This window comes from Enhydra lutris, unplaced genomic scaffold, assembly GCF_002288905.1.
Source record: "Enhydra lutris kenyoni isolate GAN:26980312 unplaced genomic scaffold, ASM228890v2 scaffoldscaffold9, whole genome shotgun sequence".
NCBI lineage: Eukaryota > Metazoa > Chordata > Mammalia > Carnivora > Mustelidae > Enhydra > Enhydra lutris.
Genome location: NW_019154093.1, coordinates 14,011,753 through 14,024,138, shown reverse-complemented (window position 1 = coordinate 14,024,138; position 12,386 = coordinate 14,011,753). Strand labels below are relative to the sequence as shown.

Sequence of the window (12,386 nt, the reverse complement as noted above, 5' to 3'; positions counted from 1 at the left end):
AACTAAGGAGGCGCTGGCTTGAGCTATCTACATAAGAAGCAGGACGCTGTAGTTTGCAAACCAGACTACCTTTCTGGCTTTCTTGTGCTCTTGGGGCTTGTTTCTCTGTTGTCCTCTTTTCGTCTTCAGTGAAATATTTTTAGCTTTGCTTAGAGGAACCAAGAAGAAAGAATTTTGTTGTTATTTTCTCCCCCACTCTTTTTTAAAGCATTAAAGAGAACCCATGCTCTCTACAGCCAACCTGATGGTGGGGGCAGTTCTTGACGTGACAGACCCTCCAGGACATGGTGACACGCAGGGTTAAAGATGGGGTCACGTGACAGTCCTCGTCCCTGCACTTCCCAAGCCTCCAAAATCTTCCAATACTGAGACTTAGGGTCTGGGTTCCATTATTACAGATGGCACTATTCTGTCTTCTATCCTCCTCCTCTGTCCTTGATTGACTTCCCGCACATTTATTGACTATTCACTGCGCACCAGGAACACTAGACAAGGCACTGGGAGCACACCTGGGAGCGGGACATTCCTACCTCCTGTCCTTACGAAGCTTACTTAGGATCAAACTGACAGTGTGGATTTGGGAAAAAAGAGAAAGTTCTATGGAAGAGTGGGATGAGGACAAAGTCTGAAGCCAGGTGGAAAGGGGTCTGAATGCTGGCTTGATCACATACAGTTCTGTAAACAGGTAAATTATTTCTAGTGACTTTCTCATTTGTTAAAATGTATTTAAATAGGGGCACCTGGGTGGCTCAGTGGGTTAAAACTCTGCCTTCGGCTTAGGTCATGATCTCAGGGTCCTGGGATGGAGCCCTGCATCGGGCTCTCTGCTCGGCGGGGAGCCTGCTTCCCCCTCTTTCTCTCTGCCTACCTCTCTGCCTACTTGTGATCTCTGTCTGTTAAACAAATAAAATCTTTTTTAAAAAATGCATTTAAATACCACCTACTTCTGGGGTGCCTGGGTGGCTGGGTCAGTTAAAGTGTTTAACTTCAGCTCAGGTCATGATCCCAGGGTCCTCGGGATCAGAGTCCCACATCAAGTTCCTCAGTGGGGAGTCTGCTTCTCCCTCTCCCTCTGTCCCTTCCCCCTGCTCTCAAGCTCTCTCTCTTTTGCTCTCTCTCAAATAAATAAAATCCTTAAAAAAAAAAAATACCACCTACTTTATAGAATTGTCCACCAATTCATTCAATAAATGTTTCCTGAGAATTACCAGGTGCTGGTAATTCTGTTTTAGGTGCTAAGACGTAGTAGTGAAAAAAACAGACAAACCCCTTCCACCTGCCCTCCCTCTAGACAAATAAGTAGATAAAACACAGATTTCCAACAGTGAAAAACACTCTGGAGAAAAATGGCACAGTAGGGGGAATGGGGAATGCCAACAGAGGTTAGGGTTACAACTTTAAGTGGGATGAGCAGGGGACACTTGAGCTAAGGTCTGAAAAGGTGAGGCAGTCTCTGCAAATGTCTTGGGAAGAGCATCCCAGACAAAGATTTGAGCAAATGCCAAGAGTTGGAGGCAGGAATGTGCCTGGAGTATTGGAGGCACAGTCAGGAGCCCAGTATAGTATAATAAACAGGGAGAGTGGTAAGATAACAGGGGTCTAGACCGTGGAAGGACCTTGGTTGAGAATGGTAAAAACTCTGGCTCTTATTCCAAGAGAAATGGGGAGCCATGGGGGTAGTTCTGAGCACAGGAGAACTGAGTCTATATTGCACTTAACAGGATGGATCACTCTGGCTTCAGGTGTGGAACTAGCCCACCAGGACGCAAGCGTGAAAGCAGGCAGGAGTGCTATCATGTAGGAGCTGGTGGTTGTCTGGACAGAGTGATGGTGGGAGAGGGAGTGAAAAGTGGCTGGATCTCCAGATATTTAAGGTAAAGCTGACAGGTTTTGCTGACAGTTAGTGTCAAAGACATGATGCTAAGGTTTTTTTGTTTGTTTTTAAGATTTTTTTTTAAATTTACTTATTTGACACACAGAGAGAGATCACAAGTAGGCAGAGAGGCAGGCAGAGAGAGAGAGGAGGAAACAGGCTCCCTGCTGAGCAGAGAGCCCGATTCGGGGCTTGATCCCAGGACCCTGAGACCATGACCGGAGCCGAAGGCAGAGGCTTAACCGTCTGAGCCACCCAGGAGCCCCGATGCTAAGGTTTTTGACCCGAGCAACTGGAAGGATGAAGTTACCATGTACTAGGTTAGGGAAGATTCTGGAGCACAGGGTGTGAATCCAGAGTTTGGTTCTAGACCTGTGAAGTGTGAGATGCTTTATACACCCACGTAAAGGAAGCAACTGGGTAAATGATTCTGAAACAGGGTAAGGAGGACCAGGCTTGTACTGTATGTTCAGGAGTCATCAGCTTCGGATGACAGGGGATCTAAGCCACGGGACTGGTGAGGTCTTCTAAGCAGCTGTGGTGAGGATGGGTAACACAGGAAGTGCCAAGTACAGCATCAGGCATATACCACGTGTTCAATAAACACTCTCCCGATGTAGCTGTAGGGAACTTGGCGGCCGGTGCAAGAAACAGCAAACTAGGCCTCGGGGTATATTTTAGACTGTCCCAGGTTTATAGGCCTTTCACAGATGACCTGCGTTTTCACAAGCCTTTGGAGGTTAAAAATGATTGGTTTTGGCTTTTGTTATCTTTGTGTCTTCACAGAGAATTCCTTACGAAAGCAGACTGAGCACTGAAGTCCCGTGCCCTCGCCCACATGGTGACTACAGCACACCACACCCTGGCAGCAGCCAGGACCCTTCCAGAGCGGAGAGCACCTACCCACGCTGAGCTGAAACAGATGAAACCCCCGCTTAGCTAAGTCAGCTCCCTGACGGCTGTCATGAGCTCAGGAAATACACCTACCTGGGCACCAGGGGCGGGCTCCTTTGAGGCTCTGGTGGCTCTTCTCTCCACCAGAATCATGCGCACATTCCTGGCTACTGGTGTCACATCCCTTATAAGTGAGATTTCCTTCAGGCTCTGTGCTGAGTGCTCTGCCTCCAGATTACTGGTGGGCCTAACGCTCTCTCTTCCTTTGAGGTCTCACTCAAATGTCACCTTCCAATGAGGTCTATTTTGACAACCTCATTCAAACTCATAATCTCTCCTCCAGCGTTCTTATGTCCTGCTCTATTTTCTGCGGTGCCACTTCTTACCTTCCAAGATACTGAAAAGTTTACTCCTCAGTTACACTTTTTGTTTGACTATCTTGCTCACTGGGATATTCTCATAGAACAGAACATTGCTTGACACACTGAAGTTGCTCAAGACACTGGCTGAATAAAGGAGGAAACTGCTCACCTCACTGTTGGGGCAGAAGCTGGTAGCCCTGAGCCTTTCCTCAGGAACCCCAACTTTGAACGTCAGACTTTTAGAGAACCCAAAGCCTCCCCAGGAACCAGACTGCCTCCCTTCCCCCTACAGGTATCATCCCATCAAGCTGTAGCTGAGTACACTGAGAGCCTGAGCGTCCCCCACGCCCACCCCAGGGGAACACGAGATTAATTCTTGGGCAATTTGGGGGCAGCCTCACATCCTGGCTGTTCTTGTTCGGTCCCTCAATGATGTCCTTGTCGGTTTCCTCATGCGTAAGTCACTGTTCTCTGCTTCTTCTCGGCCCCGTCTCCCGCTTCTCCCTGTCTGCACTATGCTAACTTTCCACTGTGATCTGTGAAGTCTTGTCCCTTTACATCCTCAGCTTCTTCAGTGAACGCGCCTTCCATCTGCTGCTTTCACAGAAACCTGGGACTCCCCCCAAGATGCCATTTCCTCTCCAGCCTTGTGTGATGGAGGCTGCTCTTTCTTTTCTTTTCTTTTTTTAAAGATTTTATCTATTTATTTGACAAAGAAACAGCAAGAACAGGAACACGAGCTGGGGGAGTGGGAGAGGGAATGCGGGCTTCCTGGCAAGCAGGGAGTCCGAGGCAGGGCTCCATCCCAGGACCCCAGTATCATGCCCCGAGCCAAAGGCAGACAGTTAACAACTGAGCCACCCAGGCACCCAAGGCTGCTCATTCTTGTCTTCCCCATCCAGCTGAGGACCCCTTGTATCCTCTCTGCACTCCATCTATGCTCTCAAGCCACCACTTATGTCATTCTTATCAGATAAAATAAAAAACAAAAACCCGTTCATTGTTGATGCTATCCAGAAACACTACTTCCTACCGCTCCCCCACACTGTTCTCATTTACTCCCTTCCCATTCACCAAGTCTTTAGCTCACAACACACCCTTTCCAGTCACGCTTATAAGGTCATCTGTTTGGCTTAGCATTTCCAGTTTTATGCCAGTTACAAAGAGCATAGTTGGTCCTCAAGAAATACTTCCGGGACACCTGAGCGGCACACTCAGTCAGCTGAGTGTCAAACTCTTGGTCATGATCCCGGGGTCATGAGATCAAGCCCTGGGTCAGGCTCCATTGTCAGCAGGAAGTCTGCTTGGGGTTCCCTCTACCCCTCTCTCTGCATCTCTCCCTGCTCACGCACACACACTCTTTCTCTCTCAAATAAATAAATAATTTTTTTTTAAAAGAAATATTTGCTAAGTGAATAAGTGAAAAAATGAAATCTGGGACAGGGAGCAGGAGGTAAGCTGAGGTTCAAGTCTCATTTTGGGGTTATACCATTCCCAGTTCAGCAGACACTGATAAGCTGAATCGTATCCTTGGATGATTAGTATTATCCCCACCTTATAACTCACTCAAGATTATAATTAGTAAGACGTGGAATTGGGCTTTAAAAATCCCATGTCTGACACCCAAAGTTTTAACCACCAAAACCCAATGCCCTCCTGAACATCATAGCTTGCAGCTAAAAGGTTTCGTACAGCTCACTGCATATAAGTATTCTGAATATTTTCTGTAGTGTTGACACATGATTTTGTCCTCTAACACAAGCAGTAGGGAATTCCCAAAAGAAAGAGAAAACTAGTTTTCTCCACAGAGATATAATTAAGAGAATATAGTGAACCCCCCCCACCAAAAATCCAAAACATCTACTCCCAGATTTGTGGAGAATCATCAGATATAGAAACATTTTAATTAAGAGTATTTCTGTGTAGGGGCGCCTGGGTGGCTCAGTGGGTTAAGCCTCTGCCTTCGGCTCAGGTCATGATCTCAGGGTCCTGGGATCGAGTCCCGCATCGGGCTCTCTGCTCAGTTTGCTCAAGGGAAGCAGGCTCCCCTCTCTCTGTCTCTCTGCCTGCCTCTCTGTCTACTTGTGATCTCTCTCTGTCAAATAAATAAATAAAATATTTTAAAAAAAAAAGAGTATTTCTGTGTAATAGGATTTCAAGAATGGAATGCGCCTGAGGTGGGAAGATAATTTTCATGCAGCTCTATCTGTGCAGAACTCTCAATTAAGGCAACTAGGATTTGTGGCCAAATCCAACCCACTATCTTGTTTTTCTTAAGGCCCATGAGTTAATAATTACTTGTAATAGCTGAGGGGAAAAAAATCAGACTATTTCATGATACATAAAAATCATATTAAAATTTCAGTGTCCATAAATGAAATTTCTTTGGAACACAGACCTACTCATTTGTCTATGTGCTGCCCCTGGCTGCTTTTATGTTACAGCAGCAGAGCTGAGTAGTTGCAACAGAAACAATAAAGCCAACATTGGCTAAAATGGTGACCATCTGGCCCTTACAGAAGAAGTTGGCCAACCCGTTACAGATCATTTCTTCTGACTTAGCTTTCCGTTCACTCACATGGTCTTCAGTTCTATCTACTGCTAAATCCTACTGACTTTTTAATTTTACTAAATGTGTTTTTCAATTCTAGAAGTTTAGTTTTTCCAATCTAATATTTTACTTTTTTATAATCCCCTATTCCATGTATGTAATACATAATTCAATCTTGTCTTTGTTTCTTTAAATACAGTATATATGCAATTGCTTTATCAATTGTGTCTGGTAATTCCAATTTCACAAGTCTTTGTGGGTCCCCCTCTGTTGTCTGGGGTTTTTCATGGTTCTCACTAATGGAGCCTTATTTCCCCGTGTGCTTATTTGTTTTTACTGTTCATTTCCTTGAAAGGTTATTTGCAAGGAGCTCACGTCTTCCTCCAGAGCAGACTTACATTTGCCTCTGCCAAGACCCTGGCGGCACTGCCAGTCTAGGCTACCTTAAACTCTCATATACTTAAAGTTCATGGCTCAAGATTCCATAGATCACTTGGCTGCAAATACCAAGTGTCGCTTTTTATTAACTTATGGCCCTGATCCACTCAGAGTTCTGGCAACCTTTTCTGGTGGAGAATTGCAGGTTTCCTTCTAGTTCATCCTACGTGGAGTCCTTTGGGATTCCAGTTTAATGTGGAAAGGATCAAGAGATGGAAAATAGGGAAGAGATGACGGTGGACCTGGAGGCTAGAATGAGAAGGTCTAACATTTAAACTGATTAAAGGGGAGTAGAGAGAGAGTGGGCAAAGGCAATATTTAAACAGATAATGCCTGAAAATTTTCCAGAACATATGCATTCCTATACTCCAGAAGTATAGTGACAGATTGTAGATACACTTGCTGTGAGCAAAGCATAACATACAGACTCTTCAAATCACTATGTTGTACACCCAAAGCTAATGTGACATCGTGTGTCAACTATAATTCAATTTTAAAAATCAATTCTGTAAAAAAAAAAAAGTTTACTTTAGAAAATTAAATATTTAAAAATCTAAACAAATCCAATCAAGACAAATAAAAAGAAATTCTTACATTTATAAATGTATTTATATTTTATACAACCCTTTCTTCTATTCTTCCTAAAAACCTTGGGAAGCAGGTATTATCATCTGTGTTTTTCATAAGGAAACACTGGTTTTCAGAGAACTCAGACAAATTATCTACAGTCATGTAATTCTAAGCAGCAGGGGCAGAATTTAAATCTAGCCCTTCTTATTCAAGTCCGGGTTCCTTCCTGTACTTCAGAAGTAGAACGCAATACAGCAGGAGGCTACTTCAGAAGAGGAGATCCGGCCATTGCTAAGGGATCACCTCCAGAGCTCAGAACCCTGAACTTGGAAACTTTTCCCTGGAAGCAGATAAAAATCATTCCCACATGGCTATGCTTTCTTCTGAAGATAAGCACTGGACTGGAGGTCTTTGCAATCAGAGGCAGAAACGTTCTAGCTTGTACCTTAACTTGTGAGTTATTCCCTAGGCTAAAGACCAAGTTGACTCAAATGGTTCATTGGCCTGGCCTGGTGGGCAACAGAGAGCCGCACAACAGCCCACCATGTACTAGCCAGCTCAGTAGCGACAGGACAGTCCTCCTAATTCCCCTCCTCACGCTGCTGGAGACAGTTTAAAAACTGTAGTTAATACGTCCTAGGAAACATGCCTTTTGTTCATCAATGTGTTCTGACTTGGTAAATCACTACATCTCTTCCATTCTGGTGGCATTTCACTTGTTTACAGCTTATGCTTGATTTCTTTTTCGCCCAGAGCACTAAATTAAGAACTTTTCTAAGGGGGTAGCCTGTGGCTTTCTAGCATGACTGGGCCCCATTCCCCAGATGTTAACATGTGGCTGACATCTCTCTGCTCACCTGGTGTAAAGAGCAGACCATCCTTCCCTTGGGGCTGCCTCTGTGATGTGTAAAAGCTGGGAGAATTACGACGCCTGAACTCACAGTACGAGGTACAAGAATCACAAAGCCAGACAACCATGAAACAGGCCTAGAGGCTGGACAATTCAGTGGGAAAGCTGGAGAGCCCCAGATTCGATGTCTTGTGTGTAGGTGCGGTCATCACCACCACAAGCGGCTATGGTCAAGGGCTCATGCAAGGGAGGAAAGGAAGGAGACACAATTCCCATCTTCCACATCAATCTGGGACGGAACAAGGGCCATGGGTGCACAAAGATGATGGATAACCGAAAGGAGCCACAGGTGGTTTTGCAACCATTTACGGCAAACCAGCCAGGCGCGAGGAGCCATGCAGGGCACGGACACACAGAATGGCTGGAGCCCCATCTCGAGGCATCCCAGCCTAAGGGGGAAGTGCACGGTCATCCACCTGTCCTTCATGCATCCATCCATGCAGCCACGGCCCGGGTTTATCCAGCACCTCACAAACACGCCAGCCCTGGTTAGGTGCTAGGGAGACCAAGAAGGCCAGAACAGAGGATTAGATACTCTGTAGTTGAAAATCCGTACAAATTAATCATTTCCATTAAATCCTTACCATAACGCTGGGAGGTAGGCATATTGGTGTCCTCATCTTACAGATGGAACTGAGGCTCAAACTGGCTCAGGAGTTTGCCCCAAATGACAAAGAGAGGAAATGGCAATCCGGGATTCCAACCAAGTGAGCCTGGCACCAAGCCCGTGCTCTTGATAAACTGACAATTATCACACAGTTAATTATAGTATGATGAGATCACTGGTGACAGAGGAAGCATCATGGAAGAGATCATGAATTTTGTGTAGGGAAGAGGCGGTCTTTGAGTTTTCCGAGGTGGGCAGCAAGGAAAGGGCAGCGCAGGCACAGATAACAAGCATAAGCCGAGGTGGAGGGGAATGGAGGGTTTGCCTGCGGCAGAGGGATAGGAGCTACTGCGGGGGAGGGGGTCTGATCACAGAAGGCTTTGCATGCCAGGCTGCAGGACATCTTTGCCTGGTCACTGCTTCCTGCTGCAACTCAACCATACTCAACCATCCTCTGCTCTGTAGCAGAAGCCTTCCCGGGGGACTCCTTGTCCCCCAAACCTGGCAGGAGCTGTCCGTGCCAGCCAAGTCTCAGGCCTTATGTTTGCACCCACAATCCCATCCTCTCTGGGCCTCCGCAAGTGGTACATGCTCCAAGAGTCTGCTGGCAGACTGAGGCCAGAGGCCCCAGGGAGTCCCCCAACAGACACAGGGCAGAGCACGTGACCCTTTGAAGTTGGACCCCAGCCCCCACAGACATCTCTACCACAGAGTTAAGGCGCTTTTGCATTCTACTCACAGCTTGGAGTCCAGCTTCAGGAGGAAACCCAACCGATCATACTCTGAAAAAGAAAAGCAGAAAATGTCACTGGAGTCAAGCCACTGCTGATTGCATTTCCGACACAGACCATGGGACAGACAACTGCTCAAGGAACAGAGCCAAACACATAAGTCACGACTAAATTTATGTCAGAGAACTGCTGAACACCTGTTTTATGAAGGACCAGGTTCAATGCCAGGTGCTTCCCAGACCCTCTAGGCCAACAGTCCTATGCTGGCATGTAACAGCCTTCCTGTTTAAATGTGGTACTTGACTGAAATTTACTTAAACCACAAAACCGGACCCCCGGAGAAGTAACAGGGCCAGAAGCAATCTCTGCTTCCTCTAAGCTCGAATCTTAATTTTTGCTGAAGCAGTCGTGTTCACTACATCTTCACTCCATAGCCAAGGGGTCTTCGAATCCGTGGCAATGAACCCAGCCTCTTCATGACAGCCACAAAAACCTGACAGATCTAGTTATATAAATATTAGGGAACTGAAAATGAAATCTAAAAATAAGTTGTAAGATGTCTACGACAACTGATAAATCCTGGACAGTTTAAGTTCTTTACATCTTCCCTCATTGTAAAATGAAGTTGAGGTAGTTTTACAAAGTTGCAGGAAGTACAAGATTTTTAAAAAGAAGATATCTGGGACCGAAGGGGAAAATAAGCATAAGAAAAATAACAAAATACAACCAGGACAAGAATACCAAAACCGGATGACCTATAAGGTCCTATGTGCTCGCTGGAGGAAGGTTACAGGTTTACCCCACCCCAAGATTTCTTCAACATTAGCAAAAGCTAAGTGCAAAGCACTGATAAAATGGTTTATAGTGTTCATAAAATAAACCAGGAGAATCACAGCTATTCATGCTACGAAGACTTGAGAAGTGCCGTAAAGTGATTTCTTGTACCTTTGTTCAGTGTGTGTGTGTGTGTGTGTGTGTGTGTGTGTGTGTGTGTGTGTAGAGTGGCTACATCAAAATAAGGCAGCCTATGAATGCAGCTCTCAGTTAGCCTGGCTTCACCTGAGGATAAAAGAAAATACCGAGACCAAACAACTAAATGAAAAAGACCATGAGGCAGGGCTTTGGAGGAACTCTGTCTTCAATAAGCAAAGAAGGGCCAAGAGAAGGAAATTACACATACTGACAAGTACCTCGAAGGAGCCATTCTGCAAGGCCAAGTAAGGCCCGGATTTGAACTCTTTCTTAAGCATAAGAGTAATTCCTCTTCTTGAAATTGAAGATACCAACTAGGACACACAGCCCAACAGAAGCTGGCCTCCCAGGAGAATACGCTCAGGCAGTCAAAGCCTTTCCTCAAAATAATTCTGCTTTTGCTCTAACTCAGATAAGTGGATGGGAGACTGCTTAATATATCAGGAATCTATAAAAGTCAGCAAGGGAAAAAAAAAAGCTTCAATTTTAAAAATAAACTGAAAACAAAATTTGCAAAAAGGGTTAGTTTCAAAGGTTAATACTCTTCCAGCAAGACTATTCGTCATTCCATTTAAAAAAAAAAAAGAAAAAGAAAAAGATAAAGAAAATCTCATTAATGTGCCCACACCTATTGCTTCTCCCCATGTGGTCATAACCTTGGGGCAACCAGCCTGCTATGGCTCCTCAGGCCCAAGCTAAGACTTCCCTGGACATACAATGAATCCATGCTTTGGCTGGTTCCTTCCAGACACCAGAGAATGTTTTCCCCTCATTGCAAACTCAGATGTCAGGGCCAAGTAAGAACATAACACAAACGAGGGAAGGAGGGGGAATGTGATACTCTCCCATAGTAACTCATACTACTGATTTTAGCTGCACTGAAAACAAATCCATCCTGTGGAAATGTCTTTTTCTCACTGTGCATTTTTGTACAGTAGCCATAATGTCTACAGATTATTTTCCAGTGGTGTCTTAAGTTTGGTTTCCCACATACACATGCTAACTGCATATTAAATAGATTAGAAAACTTTGTGTTTCTAAAGAAATTCCCTTCGTGGCTCTCCTGGACTGTTATCTTTGCTCTTGCTCTGAGTACCAGAGATATTTCATTTTACTCTGTAATTTAAGGAAAGGTAACTGTGTGAGCCCAACAATGATAAATGGCAATTGACATTGCCTTCGGGTCACAGAGCCAAGAGGGAGTGGAGCCCATCTGGAGACTCCATGCTTTGCCGAAGGAGGGGGGTCTCTGCCAGCGCCAGGTAACAAAGGCAGCCAGTGATGCAGGCCCAGCATTGCCATGCTCTGATTTTTTTTTTTAAAGCCAAGAATCTGGTTCTTTAAAGGTAAACCTTTTCAATGTGTAACTATTAATAGTACATTCAAGGAAAATTTAAAGATTAGTAGGAGGATTACCCAAAATATGTCCCCAGGCAGGACTCAGCCAGTGGGCTCTCTGTCTATAAACTCTGTACTAGGCTGGCAGCCCATGAGGACTGGAAACATTTCTCTTTTGTGGCTGCACCCAGTCGATGGTCCCTAAGTGTCTGCTGACTGTTATTACCGGGACTATTTGGTCACGACGGTCATGTATCCAAATCAATAATCTAATAGCACGCTAAAAAGAGTATTTCAGGGGTGCCTGGGTGGCTCAGTCTGTGAGGCATCCGACCCTGGACTTCGGCTCGGGTTGCGATCTCAGGGTTGTGAGATCCAGCTCCGAGTCAGGCTCTGCACTGGGCCTGGAGGCTGCTTAGGATTCTCAGTCTCCCCCTGCGCCACCCCACCCTCGCCCCATTGCTTGCTCACTTGCTTGAGCTCTCTTAAAAAAAAAAAAAAAAAAAAAAAAGAGTATTTCAGCCAAGCCTGTGGGATGAAACACTTCAGACACTAAAGTGAGGTTCTAGACTGAGCTATAAAAAAATATCTGAGAGCTTGCCACATAATTCGAAAGGCCCTCCCTCCACCAAATATAAAAGTAACCGGCTATAAGCAATTAAGAAGGGAGAATTTGAACTGCTTTCCTGGAGTGAGCTGTACTAGGGACTCCGTCTCACTGAAGGGGCAGGATGGGCAGTACTCGTCTCTCCCTCACACCTGGTGAGAGAGGCTTCACTTTGACCCTTCAAGAGTGGGAACATGGTGGACTTCGGGTGCCTGACTTCCACCTGACCGGTGTAAAGGACACAAGGTGGGCTGGATGCAAAGGAGAGGTGCGTTAGAACTGGCCAGTGCTCCCAGGATTTGTTGCAGAAAAGGAAGTGTGAATGAGCTGGTGTGGGTTTGTTTGGGGTCCCTTCCAAAACACCTGTCCAGAGGGTGGCCAGGGCTGCCGCAGAGAGCAGTGGGGCAGACACCAAGTCCAGGAGCTGCAGAAGGAGTGACGAGGCTCTGGTGGGCACATTGCCCCTCTCAGGGGAACTGCAAAGCAGAGGTCCCTCGTTGGAGGAGGGTCTCTAAAATGCCTATCAGAGCACC

General features: G+C 45.7%; 1 protein-coding gene across 2 annotated transcripts in view; it reads right to left on the bottom strand.

Moving 5' to 3' along the window:
- The window catches only part of LOC111142879 (ST3 beta-galactoside alpha-2,3-sialyltransferase 3), a 187,856-nt gene that overhangs the window by 84,497 nt on the left and 90,973 nt on the right, over nt 1-12,386 (bottom strand). For both annotated transcript variants that reach the window (XM_022496273.1, XM_022496272.1), the window contains exon 3: nt 8,945-8,987. In XM_022496273.1, coding sequence (XP_022351981.1) covers nt 8,945-8,987 — 43 coding nt within the window. The remainder of the gene's footprint in view (nt 1-8,944; nt 8,988-12,386) is intronic.